The 16,000-nt window shown below is 34.3% G+C and overlaps 1 protein-coding gene across 1 annotated transcript in view; it reads left to right on the top strand.

Moving 5' to 3' along the window:
* LOC101216435 (callose synthase 9) overlaps positions 1 to 16,000 on the top strand; it is a 54,198-nt gene that overhangs the window by 25,317 nt on the left and 12,881 nt on the right. Inside the window, exons 21-33 of the mRNA XM_011661797.2 lie at positions 2,006 to 2,055; positions 2,631 to 2,717; positions 3,713 to 3,804; positions 3,893 to 3,917; positions 7,663 to 7,757; positions 7,889 to 7,970; positions 8,082 to 8,242; positions 8,568 to 8,697; positions 10,310 to 10,407; positions 10,483 to 10,573; positions 10,663 to 10,823; positions 10,936 to 11,045; positions 15,280 to 15,414. Of these exons, the coding sequence (XP_011660099.1) occupies positions 2,006 to 2,055; positions 2,631 to 2,717; positions 3,713 to 3,804; positions 3,893 to 3,917; positions 7,663 to 7,757; positions 7,889 to 7,970; positions 8,082 to 8,242; positions 8,568 to 8,697; positions 10,310 to 10,407; positions 10,483 to 10,573; positions 10,663 to 10,823; positions 10,936 to 11,045; positions 15,280 to 15,414 (1,317 nt within the window). The remainder of the gene's footprint in view (positions 1 to 2,005; positions 2,056 to 2,630; positions 2,718 to 3,712; positions 3,805 to 3,892; positions 3,918 to 7,662; positions 7,758 to 7,888; positions 7,971 to 8,081; positions 8,243 to 8,567; positions 8,698 to 10,309; positions 10,408 to 10,482; positions 10,574 to 10,662; positions 10,824 to 10,935; positions 11,046 to 15,279; positions 15,415 to 16,000) is intronic.

Raw genomic sequence — 16,000 nt, 5'->3', positions numbered from 1 at the left:
ATCCACAAAAAGTGGAGAACAAGTCTACGGATTTTAAATCGATTAGTTTTGTAGCTAATCGTTAGATCATCGCTAAAGTTTTTGCTAAGAAGTTAAGGTTTTCTTTCTCTAGTACTGTTTTTTATTTTTTAGTATTTTGGTGCTTTGGTTTTAGGAATAATAGTGTTTTTAGGGGTGGAGACTCTGGGGTTCGGGTCCCCAGGTAGGTTTAACGCCTCTCTTTGGGCTATTGTGTCTGTACTTTTGTAGTTATTTAACATTCTTGTAGATGATAGCTCCTTAATTATTAGTTTTGGATCCTTTTTATCTGCCTTCTTGTAGGCCTTTATAATATAAATGGTTTGAGAATCTACTTTTTATTTTTCATTTTTTCTAGGTGACTGCAAAAGAAATTTTAAACAAAGGCTTACCTTTTTCTTTTTGTATTTACTTTGTATCTAGCTCTTTTTTGATGTTTTAAATCTTGGTTGCTTTATATAGCTTGTTGTTTTACTTTTTGTGATCATTTTTAGGTCATATTCATTTTTGTGTTGCCAGGGTACTTCCTTTGTTTCAGTTTTAGGCTGCATTTTTCTTAGTTTTTGCTCTTTGCTCCTAGTATAACTGTCTGGTCCTACGCGCCAAACGTCCATTCAGAAAAAAAGAACAAAAGAACAAGCAAAATAAAAGTAGATACAGAGCACCTATATATGATCGCAGAAGAGATGTTCAGTTGGCAACTAAATAAGAAAGAATAAAATTTTTAAAAGGGTGACTGATTTTCACCAACAAAGAGTTACAGAACCAAAAGAAAGCCTGCAAAATGCATCAACCATATTGTCTTCTTTATACCATGAGACGATGTCCTGCCAGGTGTCATGATCATATTTTTCTAAGGTGTGTTTACCTATGGTTATATGTTCCGAATACCCCCAGTTTATCTTATTTTTATATTGCAAATCTAGTTTAGGTAGTTGCCTTTCTTTTTAAGTCATAAAACTTGGGTGTGACGTTTCGGCATTTTCATATGCAAGCCTACCAGAGCTAAAAATGTTCAAAATGTACTACAGGGGAGGCATACCAGTTGAATCCCCGTCCAGGCATTAGTTGTACTCTTTGCAAGCAACCATTTTTCCTGGCAACTGACGGTCTTTAATGTTTATTGTAACGTCTATTTCAATGTATTTATTTCCTTCCCGCGTTCTATAAACAAATTTCCCAAGAACGCCAAGGAAGGTTACGACATACGCCGACGTTACCCACAACTTTCGGATTTTGATCGGCTGACTTGTTCATCGAGTTAGAACAAGTGCCGCACAATCGTACGTCTCGAGCTTGAAACGCTACGATTGTGACACCAGGCGCCAAATACCAACCAAAAGCTTCCAAAATTAACAATGCAAAAATAGAAGGGCAGGAGACTCAGAGTACCCTTTACACACGAGACACCAAGATGGAGAAGTAGACATATACGGCATACAATGTTCTAGACGATCATTAGTATTAGCAGGCTATTGATTCATCCGATGGCAGATTATTGATAATTTACAAGAGGCTCAACTGCACCGGCAGGAGTACCAATAGACCATAATCCATGAGCCAGGAGAAAGAATCTCATAGACAACAATAGGCATGATAAAGAAGCCCATTCAATGGCTCCAAATCATTAAGATTATGATGAGGTCTATTCTTCATTTTTATCCTAACAAAAATTTGGTTTCTCAATCAAAGGTTTTGTTTAGGGTTTAGGGTTGAAAAGTGTTGGTTTCAGTTTTTAAAAATATTGGTTTCTCAATAAAAGAATAAAAATGAATTCTTATTGTTTCTGACATGAAAATCTGATCAATAAATATAAACTCTGGACCATTATTCTTATTGTTGCTTGATGTATCATATATGCCTTCAGTCTCTCATATTTTCTCTATATAAAGAGAAGCTTTTCCAGAATTGGACGAAAGATTTATTCATCACAGGGGTTATTATCTTTCTGTAGTCTGACTTCTCACATCTTGTGTTGTTTTTGCAGATAATCATAATGCTTTGACTATTCTTAGCTTATGGGCCCCGGTGGTTGCTGTAAGTTTCGGTATCCTTGTGACTTCTGAGAACAATAAATCAAAGCATTTGAAAGCGAAAATAAGCTGTACTTCTAGGAAGAAAACTCTAAAAGAAAAAAAGAAAAACAAAGTTAGCACCCTTGACGGTTTAATAAGGATAATTGTTTTAAATGACAAAACTCCTTGAAATATTTACAAATACGGCAAAGTTTCAGTGTCTATGAGTGACAGATGTTAAACATTGTATCTATAAATGTAAAAATTTGTAAAAAAGTTCTGTATTTTGATATCATTAATCAATGAACTGATAAAAGTCATTTTGTCACGTTGTTATCAGTATGCTGATGTAATGATAAAAGTCATTTTGTTACATTGTTGTCAATGAGCTGATTTAATGATAAAAGTCATTTTGTTACATAAATGTAAATCAGTTATGATAAACAAATACAAGTCACCTTGTTGTGTTTCTTTTTCAGAGTATTATATGTTAAATTAGCAATATATAATGACTATTCGGTTGGGATGATTCAGATTTGCATATAAATTCTATATGGGTGTACAGTCTACTTATCTCTATTTAATTTATGGTTGCAGATTTACATCTTGGACGTTCATGTGTTCTATACTGTTATATCGGCTATTTGGAGTTTCTTAATCGGTGCAAGAGATCGTCTAGGAGAGGTACTGGTGAATTCTTATTGATTTTATGCATTATCCCTTTTAAATGAAATAAATGAGGAAAATAGTAATTTTTCACCTTGCGCTGAACTAGGTGGGTCAATTTTAATTTCAGAGTTTTATTTCTGAGCATAAATTTGATTACAAGTTGTTAAATTAGTACTCATCTAAACCCGATAAGATGATTGAATTTATTAAATGAAGACATCAAATGAATCATGTAAATGCTTATAAACAAAACTTCTTAAATATAGCTTTAATTTCAAACTTAGTCATAAAAGAATCCAAATGCAACCATTGATAATTTGCATCCTTCGCAGTTAATGCATTTTCTAATTTCTTGTTGTCGTGGTTGTTGTTTACTTTTTTTTGTTAATATTTTTATATTTTTATAAAAAGCACAACTTTCATCGAGAAAGAAGGAAAGATACAGGGGCACAAAAAAACCAAGCCCACAAAAGGAGGAATCCCACTATATGAAGGGACTCCAACTATCATTTTCTAATTTGTTAAAAGTATGGAATTCTTTATGGTAATTATAAAATGCCATTTCATTTCTGGTTAGCAACATGGATAGGCTAAGATGACAAATTGGGTCACTCTGTCAAATTCAAAGAATGTAAAATGATGGTTTCTTATAAATTAGTTGTCAATGAGATGAATTTATGTCGAGGTTTGGTTTTTTTTTGTCCTCTTTTGTTTTTTTTATATCCACGAGTGTTCAGGCCCGCTTACGGACACCTCGACTAATTTCACGAGACAATTGGGTATCAAGGAAACTCGTAGGAAATTAATTCCTAGGTAGGGGGCCACCATAGATTGAACACATTACCTCTTTATTAGTTATTTAAGACTATTTCTTCCTTTTTATCACTAGGCCAATCTATAATGGTTATGCAAATGTTTGGTTTCAAATCTAACATGTAAACATCTGTGCTTGCTTAACGTCAAATTTCCCTCTGATTTTTCCTTGTTTTCTGTTTTTTTATTGCCTTCAGATTAGATCGTTGGAAGCCTTACATAAACTGTTTGAGCAGTTTCCTGAAGCTTTTATGAACAAACTACATGTTCCTCTCCCGGAGAGGCTTGGGTATTTTTAATAAGATGGCAATATAACTGCATTTCATCGTATTAAAAATGGTTCCCCTTTATCTTTTATCTAAACGTATCTTTTGCAGGTTTTCAAATCGGTCTTCAACTCAGGTGAGTTCCCTTCCTGATTGCTGTCTTCAGAAATATGCTTGATTTACTATGTTTGGCCTTTGGGATGAGTTTTTGCTTTTGTTTTTGTTTTTGTTTTTTTTTTTTTTGGGTAATGCAAGTTAGATGCATTCTGGTTTGAGGGTTACTTTTGATTGATCTTAGAGAAGATCTACTGACCTTTTCAAACTATATTTGTTTAATGTTTGAGATATTCTAGTGTTTTTCTTCTAATGTGAGATAATTTCATTAATGTATGAAAATTTTCAAAACTAAAAAGCCAAAGATGACTAAAAGAGGAGGCCAAGCTATAGGGAATAAAATAAGGAGTCAATTTGCACCAATATATATCTCAGACGATTTCTTGTCTAGCAGATCAATTAGATCAAGCCAAGCGAAAGGACGAAAATGGCCTCATTTTGGATTTCATAATAAAAAGAAGAATTTTGACCATAGAAAGATTTAAGTAGCAGGCCATGCTATCAAATGGAAAAATGATGAAAACTCCAAGCCAATAATTAATTTGAGAAGATTTTCTATAATCACTACGATCAAACTGAGAAAACTTTTTGAATTTTGAACTGGAAGCACGAAATTCGGTCATAACCATTGATAAGCAACCTTTCATTTGCCAATTAAATCTAATAAATGGTTAACCTAAGAAGCAGGGAAACAAGATGCACTTTTTTTTGTTTGATGAGAAACATTCAACCATTCAAGCATAATTTCTTTGATATTGGTTTTTTGAAACGGAGACAAACTTCTTTATTAATAACAGAACTCAAAGTACAATAAGCAAGGGGATCAGAATATGCACCCAGATGACACCCCTTAGCACCAAAACGACATGTCCCAAAATAAAGGAAGGTAAAAAAATTAAGCCAAATACAATGACAGAGGAGTCCAATGTCCGAAGTTTAAAATCAGGCAAATGGGATAAATTTTTTCCATAAAAAGTTACCATCAGCTGCTATAATTCTGAAATTACCTCTAACTGTCTTGAAATCCGAAATTCCACGAACAAGTGATGGGGAACCGATGGTCATGAATTCTATCTTGGCAGTGAGGCAGTGTGAAAAAGTCTAGGAAATACTCTTGTACTTTCCTTTAGTCCATTTTGCTTTTAGTATAATACTCTTATACTTTGAGCATTAGTCTCTTTTATTACTATTAATAAAGAGGCTTGATTCTGTTCCAAGAAAAAAGAAGTCTAAGAAAACACATCTTGAAAGAAGAGTGAAGACACCAATCATCAGGCTAAAAGTAGATATTTCTCCTTCCATGCTTAAAAACTGCAAGTGATTCAAATTTTCTCTTGATTTTTGATATACTGATCCAAGGACTAGCTCAAACCGTACTTTCCAGAGGAGTGCCATTGGTGAGGGTTTAAACTGTGAATGCTTTTCACAATTTTACACCAAAAGGCTTTCTGATTTTGTAATAAAACTCCAATTCCATTTGAATAAAATGACTAAGTTTCTGTTTTTCAAGTTTACCACACTGAGACCATGAGACCACCATCCTACATGGCCTTTGAAGCGATCTCCCATTTCACAAGGTGGTTCGATTTGCACTTTTTCTATCCTTCCCAAAATAAGGAACACATAATCCTTTCCAAATTCTGAAATCACCGAGCTGGGCATTTTGGAATATATATGTTTACTATGTTGGTAGATTTGCCAAAACAGCATTACATAGAGTTAAGCGACCCTCTCTGGGAAGGTTGTCTGGCTTTCATATATATCATTTTTATACTAGATGGAGATTCAAGGTCAACAAGATTTTACAATTTTTTGCGAAGGAAACAATTCCATTGATGATAAGTAAAAACTCTGTATCACCTAAAGGTGAGATTACATAAAAATTTTCTGTTGGGAAATTAAACAAGAAAGACTATAATTAGAAAAGGGCTAATGGCATATACACTAATGTAATGCATGAGACAAAATCAAACCATAAATAAAACTCTTAAAGGAGGAAGAAGAATAGCCAAAATGTCGACCATTCCTTTCGCTAGAAAGGAACGAAGTAAGCACTCGATGAAAAACAAGGCAAAGAGTCTTTTTCTTCATGGAATAGATGTCCATCAAAGATGTAAGGAGGAATATCATAGGTTGAGTTCAGAAAATCCAAAGACCAACCAAAGGCATCGATAACGATGGCCTAGTATTGAGAATCAAAGGAACAATTAAGAAAAATGTGACTTGGATCTTCATAATTAAGAAAAATGTGACTTGAATCTTCATAATTAAGAAAAATGTGACTTGGATCTTCATAATAATCCAAGCTACAAATGAAAGTTCTCGCCCTCAAGTTCGAGTTGATAAAAGTAAAGCTTGCATCTCTTGGCTCGTTGTGTGTGATAGACTCCAACTGAAAATTCTCGGTCTAGTTTTTCAAATCCAAGTTGGAATTAAATTAATACTCCATGAAACTTTCTTCGACTTGAAATGAAATTTTTTCTTGAACCCTCATCTTTAAAATAAAACTTGAAATTTTGTCTTGTATGGGCCCATTAGTTCCAATAACAAATGCTTCTCCGACGAGGCATGAATAACTGAATCTGACTATGTGATGATGGCGGCGATCTCCAAATCGTCATTCTCTACAACACAAGAGGAATTGGCGATGATCACGAGCGAAGGTGATGAAGCTACAGCAATATTGATCTCCCACGATGCAGTGATGGGGAGATCTCCAGCGACTCATGCTTCCTTGTCTTCTTGGTTGAATTCTTGTCCTATGTTTTCTTCTAATATGTGGTTATGGTCATCAACTCTCATTTCTTCTCTCTTTTTCTCCTCTTGTCTTTTTCTGATTTTTTCTTTTACCAAATCTTCAAGTTGTTTTTGTCTTTTGGATAGTTGATCCAATTGAAGAGACTTTCTCTAGTAACCCCATGATACCATCGATAGAACCTTCAACCGACGGGGCAAGCATTTGGTCGTAGTCTTTGGTGATAAGACCGTAGTTGTGTCCGTTTGTTTGTTATTGGGAAATTTCTGTCGTGGAAGACTTCTTTCTTTCTAACAAAAGCCCAATTGGTCTTAATGCTTTGATACCAATTGGTGTACACCAAATGAGAAATTTTTACTAATGATCAAAAGTTGCAAATGCAAGACAAGTACTCTATTTAGAGAGAATTGAATCTAACTAATGGTGTTAACAGTTATGGTTAGTTAACTAGGTGGCTTATTTAGATAGCCTTATTTAGTTACATCAACTAATGTTAATCTTAATTACTAAAAGAAACTAATTCTAATCCTAATTAATAAAAGAAACTAATCCTAATTCTAATAAATTATGGAATTGACCATAATACCCAAATTCTACGACATCATGTATGCATGCATTGTAGGTTTGAATTTTTTTTTTGGGGGGTAATAGAAACATTTCAGTGATAAAATTAAATGAAGGACAGAGCCCAAACACCCAAACCTACCATGCATGGACACATTAAGATTTGAAATTCTATTATAATTTAACATTATGTTTGCTGTGGGCTCAGGGTGGATGACGATGTACTTTATGGCATCTTGATGGGTTGTGTTTGTAAACAGTAAGAGAGAGAATAGTTGTTAAGCATGTTGAACAGGGTTGACTTGCTGATTGGTTTTGCTCACGTTACTTTGCTTCCTTAAATGCCTCTATTAGGCATGACTGCTTTTTGTTTGGGTGTCTACAAATATTATTCTTGCTTTTTGTTTATGGAAAGTGTTCATGCAAACATGTTAAGCTGTTTTTCAAGGTTGTTGAGAAAGACAAGTTCGACGCTGCTCAATTTTCTCCCTTCTGGAATGAAATCATAGCAAATTTACGGGAAGAAGATTATATTACAAACTTGTGAGTATATTGTCTAGAGGCTGTTGCTGTCGTATGACTGATAGGTCCTCATATCTGGTGCTGTCTGATATTTTTAGATTGTTTCTATTGCCATAGTTTCTTATTTTTTTCACACTCTTTTGGTTTTATAGGGAAATGGAGTTGCTTCAAATGCCTAAAAACAAGGGTAATCTTCCCATGGTTCAGTGGCCCCTTTTTCTTCTTGCCAGCAAGGTCAGTTATCACTTGAAAAAGGAGGGACTTGAGTAACCGTGATTTTAATACTTGATGCTTTGAATGATTGAGTTCCAATTGTTTACAATATTTTGATTGATTAAACTGTAGATATTTCTAGCTAAGGATATTGCTGTTGAGAGACGAGATTCACAGGATGAGTTGTGGGAGCGTATTACAAGAGATGACTATATGAAATATGCAGTAGTGGAATGTTACCATGCCATCAAGCTTATCTTAACAGAAGTACTGGTTGGAGAAGGAAGGATGTGGTATATACCTTGCAGTCTCTATATGGTTCTTTTCTGTCTTATAAGATCAGTAATGCAATATATCATATATGCAAACCTCAACTTTACTGACCAAAAAGAGTTACACGAGAAAAACTATATATCTGCCTAGAGCACAAGTTGTGGAGTGTATTAAAATTAAAAGGAAGAAAAGGGGTAAATGAATTCTTATGGGCTTGCATTCCAAGAACGGACATGTTAGATCCAGACGCTTACTACTTTACCTTTCTTTTTCATATAAATTTCATCAAAAAAACAATATGATACATAAAAATTAATTTGTTGCTAAAATCTTGTGCCTTTTCAGGGTTGAAAGGGTATTTGAAGACATTCGTGAAAGTATAGAAAACAATTCCAACGATTCCTTTCTAAATAACTTCGAGCTAAGTAAGCTGCCACTTGTGATTACAAGACTAACTGCTCTGACGGGTATTCTGGTTCGTACATCTATTTTAGTGTTTATTGAAGTACTTTTGGGTTAATATTGATGATTTAAGAGGTCTATCTATATTTTCATCGTAGATAGCTTTTTCATATTATAAACTAGTTTTATATTTTACCTTGTTGGGAAACATCAGATGTGAGCTTTAGTACCAGTTTCCTTTCTAGATAGCAAGTTCAAGAAAATTGTCTTTTACAAATTATAATAAAAGAATAAAAACTCTTTTGTTGTTTTTTGGTGTCATTTATCACCGATATTTTGTTTGATTTATTTGTTAGGTTCAAGGTTATTAAAACCATACAATACACAAGTTGTATTGCACGATTTGTACTTTTGATCAGATTTGTGGGAACTCATATGTTTCAGAATATTGAATTCTACTAATTGGGTTGAATCGTACAATGTGGTTCAAGAATATCAATAAAATTTAACATAAGAATAATGTAAAATCTATAAATACAGTTGCTCTTGGTGTCGCTATCATGTTTGTCGAAGAATTTCTTTTTGCGTTGGCTGAGAAGAAAAGAAGAAAAGTCGGCAGCTAGCGAGGAGCGAGGATTTAGGGAAGAATAATAAAAAGGAAAAGTTTGGTATGGAAAATGTAAGATGATGGAATATCAAAGGTCCGAAAAATGAAAAATGGTTGCCATCAAAAGAATAATTAAGGACTAAAGAAGAAAATGAGGAGGCTGACAGGTGGTGGACACTGATATATGAAATTCTAGTTATTAAAAGTAACAAAAAGTTGCGAAAAACACAATTTTATTAGTTTTATTTTTTTAAATAATTTCTTCTCTCTTATGTGCTTATCAAACTTACTCATTTTTATTTGGTAATTCAAATAGATTTATTTTATTTAATGATTGAAGTTATTTAATACATCACTATCTATTTCTTTATATGACTAATTATATTTATATTTCAATACTATTTATCAAATTAAGACTTACTGTGCATAATTCATTATGATACAAGATACGGTAAATTATAATTGTGATACTCACTCCATTTTACGAGTTAACAACGTTGGTTCAGATAGTGTAATAAACCTCTGCTGTTCGGAAAAATTTCAAATTGCATAATTTAAATGTTAAAAATAGTTAACATTAGTGTAGTTTGCGAAAAATGCAAGTTGGACTGTTCTTTAAATTAGACAACTATTTAATTCTGATGGAATTATTTTATGTCTCTCTCCTAGCATATAATTTTAAAAATTAACTATAAACTTAGTAGAATGGTTTTATTTTCATTTAGTTCTATGTATCTTAATTTGTGGACTGATGCTAAGTAGCTTCCATGACTATCATAGATTTTATCAGTGCAAGTTCAAAAGAATGAGCAATGACTGGATTACAATACGTTTTGGAGATTCTTTATCTTATATACTTTATTGAGTCGTGATTTGGATGATACATCTGTCATAAGTTTTTATGGAAGTGGTATCGTTACAATATAATTATTAGTTTCTCTTTTCGTGTAAACGCCATCAATTAGTTTTATAAATAAAGTACTTTGGTCTGAGAAACAGAAGCTGACTGTTGGTATAAGTCATTGCATCTTTTACTAATGTATTTTTTATATTTCATTTTGATTATGGCATTGCACAGAAAGAGACGGAAACTTCAGAGCTGGAAAAGGGAGCTGTTAAGGCAGTTCAAGATTTGTATGATGTTGTGCACCATGATATCCTTGTTGGTGACAAGAGGTCTGAAAGTTAAAGTTTGTTTTTTGAAGTACTTATATTATTGATTTATCTTTTAACGTAAGTTGCATTTTTTAGAGGGAACTATGACACATGGAACATATTGGTAAAAGCCAGAAATGAAGGTCGTCTATTTACAAAGTTAAATTGGCCCAAAAATCCCGAATTGGTATTACTTCTTTTAATTCCCAGTGCTTCATTCTTCATTCATTATGCTTTTATTATTTGATGTGATGAATTGGTTCTATCATTCGGCAGAAGTCACAAGTCAAAAGATTGCATTCCCTGTTAACCATTAAAGATTCAGCTTCAAATATTCCAGTTAATCTGGAGGCCAGACGGAGACTGCAATTCTTTACCAATTCACTCTTCATGGATATGCCAACTCCAAAACCTGTTCGTCAGATGCTTTCCTTCAGGTAGAGCTTCCTTCAACTCCATCGTTTGTTCGTGTCTTTTATTCATTTGTATACCCTTTATTTGAAGTCTCATCGTCATTCTATCTTAGTCTTTCCATATCTTTTAATGCAGTGTCTTCACTCCATACTATTCTGAGACGGTACTTTATAGTATGGGGGAACTTCTGAAGAAAAATGAGGATGGGATAACAACCTTGTTTTACTTGCAGAAAATTTATCCAGGTATTTCATATAAATTCTACATTTGCCTGTTTTTTTTATATAAATTTATCCAGGTATTTCATGGAAAATTTATCCAGGTATTTCATAATATCAAACAGAAATCAAGCTTTGATTGAGAGGAAATGAAAGGATATAAAATGAAAATGACCATCTCAAAATGAGCTTAGTTCAACGATTATTGGCATGACCTTCTATCCTGGAGGTGGGAGGTTTGAATCCCCCAACCCCATTCGCTGTGCTCAAAAAAATTAAAAAAAAATTGAAAGGATCACTTGCACACAAAAACTGATGCTCCCCAAAGGATCCTAGCGACTGCTATACAAGAAAGGGCTCTGTTCCTATAATTCAGCCTAGCATGTAATTACAGAACATCTAGAAACGATGTCCAAATAGTAGAGGCATTAAACCTCACTAGTAGCCGAATGTCTTCTCAAGATCACCCCATTGTTCCTAAACACACCATCATCGCTCTCAAGTTAAAACTCACTATTTGAAGCCAAAAACTTCAAAGGATAGCTTAGAAGATGGTTGGCCACAAAATCCAACTCTTCTCTTCACTTTCTTCTCTTCACAAGTCCAACACCTTCGATAAACAATTGGAAAAATCAAGCCCAAGCCCAAAACTCCCTCTAAAGAATAAAATTATGCCTTCAGGAAATCCCACAACAAACCAAACGGTGAAAACCAATATTTACCCTGTGGTACAGTACAATGGTGTCCAAGGCTTGTGACTTTGTCTAGGTAATTTTTTGTCCCTTCAAGAACCAAGTTCTCATAGATTTGTCTACAAATTTGATATAAATATATAAAAAGAAACAATCACCAAAAGCCAATGCATGGTCGAACAAAACTACTCATTCATCATTCCTCTTCAACTGCGGTTTCCTTTTTGCTCACATGAATACCATCAAGGAACTTTCCGATATATTTATTCTCACATGGCTTTTCTGGTTAATCAAGGCAGCAGATCGAGATACAATCTAAATATTTTTGCCATCCAACACTTACTCATCATTGACCTTCTCAGATCGAACAATAGATACCTCGTCAAGCATATTGACTTTCTAAAGCTTCTTCTCCTCAAGAAAGCTTTTAATCTCAATGAATTTGTTGGAGTTGGTGATGCTAGCATTGATGGGAAATTGAGCATGAACAAATCGCATCCATTAACGGTAGCCCTTGATGACACTAGTGATGAGAAGAACATGGCTAAGAGCAACATGAATGGCAGATGAGAAGATTGTTTTCATCTCTTCCTACTGCAGCTTACTGTCTCTCTCTCTCTAGAGTTGTAATGATGAAGGGCTCGACCAAGAACGAACTTCTTGAATTAAATTTTATTGAATAATATTTCATTTACGACCAAGGGCCCCTATGAAAACAACTCTACTTATGGAAAAATATCCTGACCACAAGTAAGAACTTTGGATAAGTTGTGTGCTAGGGTAGAACTCCTTGAGACATGCAAGAGGTATTTGGAGGAGGACCTAAGATGGCATTCTATTGATAAGATGTGCCGCAGTGAGGACTGCATCCCCCCATAAGTAGGAAGGAAAATAAGTAGACAACATGAGAGAGCGAGCAACCTCAAGGAGGTGGTGGTTTTTTCATTCAGCCACACTGTTTTGCTGCGGGGTAAAGCGGTGTATTACTCAAGAGTTCACGACCATTATCGCTACGCAAAATAGTAATTTTATCAGTTTTATCAGTGAGGAGAAAGACCCCAATGAGACAAATACGATCATCAATAGAGGTTACAAACCAACGTTTCCTCCAAACATCACAATGAATGAGGTTAAATGTCTGGGTAGGTTTGTAGGGTTGAGATGGAAACAAGATTGTGTTGTTTTGCACGAATTCACACATCAATAACAAAGAAGAGTTATACACTTTAGAAAATAAATGAGGAAATAGATATTTCATATATTGAAAGTTTGGATGACCAAGATGAAAGTGCTACCACATGCAACCTTTTTCGAACGTAAAAAAAAAAAAGATGACTATAGATGAATCCTATTGCAATCCTTAAAGGGAGTATCATCATCAAGGAAATAGAGGCCCCTATTGTGTCGGGTAGAGCCAATCATCTTCCTCAAGCTCAGGTCCTAAAAAGAAACAGTATTAGGTGACAAAATAACTTGGCAATGTAGATCCTTGGTTATCTTACCTATAGATAGTAAATTGTAAGATATCTTAGGCACATGGAATAAATTCTGAAAAATGAGACCTATCAAAAGGGGAAATATGACCCTTGTGCACATTAGGAGAAAAGGACCCATTTGCTCTCCTAATTCTTTCATTGCTAGCACATGAGAGATATGATATAAAATGTTAAGAGTATACAGGCGAGACACATTCTGCCTCTTTGAGTATAACTTCTCAACTTTATCCCATATATCTCAAGCAGTAGTTGAATACAAAAGGTTTTTCAATTTGAATTTCCGTACTGTTAATCGACGCAGATCGAAGAAGAGAGTCCTCTTCTTTCCAGATTTGCTCTTGAAGGTCTCCTTGTCTAGGTCTCAGTACCTCTCGTGTTAGTTACCCAAATATGTGAAGCCCCTCGAGCGCCATCTTAATGGATTGAGACCATGAGAAATAATTCTGGTCATTCAATTTTTACCCTCCAATTGCTCCCATGAGACTTTCTATGGAGCCGGATAAAAAATTTGTAGCAGTTAAGGTAGGGAAAGAGGTTACTGGGTTCTCCGAATACATTGGTAAGACTGAAGGGGTTGCAAAATTTGTGGAGTTTGTGGAAGCACCTAGATCTGCCTCAAGATAAGTGATTTGTTGTGGTTTGTTGTGGAGGCACCTTGTTGTTCATAACTAGGCAATGCATGGTGAGTAAAATTCGGTTACTACAAGAAGCTTGTTGCCCTTACCTCTGTGGTAGGCGAACGTCTCACTAATCTCGTTTTCACAATGTATGTTTTGGCCAGGGTTTCCATCAAAGGGTTATGGTGGCACTAGAATTGGATGGATATGTAAGGATTGAAGATAACAATCAACGACAACTTGGACAGCTGCACCAGTATCTGCAATGGAAAAAATAGTGGCTCTGATAATTTCTCTGACGACTTCTCCAACGGCGGCAGTTTTGGTAACCGCTTCAACGGCTACGGTAGTGCTCGACTGCAGCAATTTTGGCTGAGGTGGGTTGGTGCAAAACTATGGTTATCTTGGCACAGTTGATTTTCACCACTGGCGGCTAGGGTTTCATTACCACTGTCCGATACCATATTAAAAAGAAGAAGAAGACGAACACTAGGTATACGTAGAAAACCCTAGTACAGGGAGAAAAACCTACGACAGAAGCCACTCATTATTTTCTAATAATCAAAAGAGATAAGCCCTAACAAAAAATGAAATAAAACTAGGGTACAATAAATTCCTGGGGTTATAAACAATCCACTAGCCCCTAATTTAATAATTTTCACAAATGCCCTTGGGGCCTAAACACTTCACTAGCTGCTTCCAACATTTATCATTCATTTTTTTTAATAATTGTTTCTAATAGTTTGTAAAAGAATTTAGAGTATTTTGGATTTATCTAGTAACATTATTTAATAATAGTATAGTAATAATAATTATAAATAAATAGCGTGTCCCTAAAGTGTCGTGTCCTACTTTTTGCAAAAATTGACATGTTGCTGTGTCGTGTCATGTCATGTCGCGTGTCAATAGTGAGGGAAGACTCCCATTCATGCACCCCTCATGAACTCTAGCATTACAGAACAATTCTTCTCTCAGGGCTATAGATTCTTCCATTTTTATTAAGGAAGCTGCCTCTTCAAATGATTATCTGATAGTCTTGATCGTGTAGTTCTTGCTCCTATGTTTGATTGTATTTTGAGCATTGATCTCTTTTTATTTCATCAATGAAAAGTACTGTTTTTTGTTTTTTTTTTTAAATTGTTGTTAGCGTGTGTGTGACAAGAAACAACCTTTTCATTATCAAAATAAATTTACAAGAGGGATACCAAATGGTCATGGTAGTCACCGGTTGGGTTTTTTTTTTCCTTAATTGTGGTATGTTAGAGAGTTGATTGTATTGGTTTGGTTCATAGTTGAAAAATTGTAATTTAATGTGTATCTTTTTAGTGTAATCTCATTACAACTCAGTATCATTTGGCTGTGGACATTTCACCAACATTGATTTCTCTTTATTTTTGTGTTCTTTCTTGCCCTTCTCGTCCTACTTTTTCTTGCTAATTAAATAAAAACATGATAGATGAGTGGAAAAACTTTCTTGCTCGAATTGGCCGAGATGAAAATGAAGTTGACCCAGAATCGTTCGATAACGCTAATGACATTCTTGCACTGCGGTTTTGGGCCTCTTATAGGGGACAGACGTTAGCAAGGACTGGTAAATTTTATGCTATCTTGAAAATATTACTTGTCCATCAATTGTTCATTTACCTGCCTGAAATTCTGAATTTTACATGGGTATTGATGAAATATAGATATCATTTCAAAATTCACTTGTCTTTTACATGTGGTTTGCACATGATCTTTCCATTTTGTTTGATTATATCAGCAAAATTCATTTCTTTTTAAATAGTTGAGTTTGTCCTAGCTCTTTGATAATTTACAAGAATACTTTTTATTTAAAATCAATCTAATAGCAATTAGTATAAATTATTAAAATGAATTTGAGAATTATAAATTATTAGTTTTTAGGTATAGTTATATTTGTTCAAGATTGTTAATGCTTAAAAGATGGCAATATGTAACTCAGTCCCTAATGGTTTGGTTAATTTGGTCTCTGATATTTTAAAAAGTAATTTTTAATTATTTCTATATGTATGACCTTTTGTTCTCAATTGAGTCTTTACAATCATTAAATGAAAGATGGACGACATAAGAACCTAAAATCAGTAATGTTAATAAGTTGTTACATGTTTAAAGTTATATTATCAAATCAAAATATGGTATGTTTATTTCAACATTAC

The sequence above is a fragment of the Cucumis sativus genome, chromosome 1, assembly GCF_000004075.3.
Source record: "Cucumis sativus cultivar 9930 chromosome 1, Cucumber_9930_V3, whole genome shotgun sequence".
NCBI classification, from domain to species: domain Eukaryota; kingdom Viridiplantae; phylum Streptophyta; class Magnoliopsida; order Cucurbitales; family Cucurbitaceae; genus Cucumis; species Cucumis sativus.
This window is presented reverse-complemented; position numbering and strand designations above follow the sequence as displayed.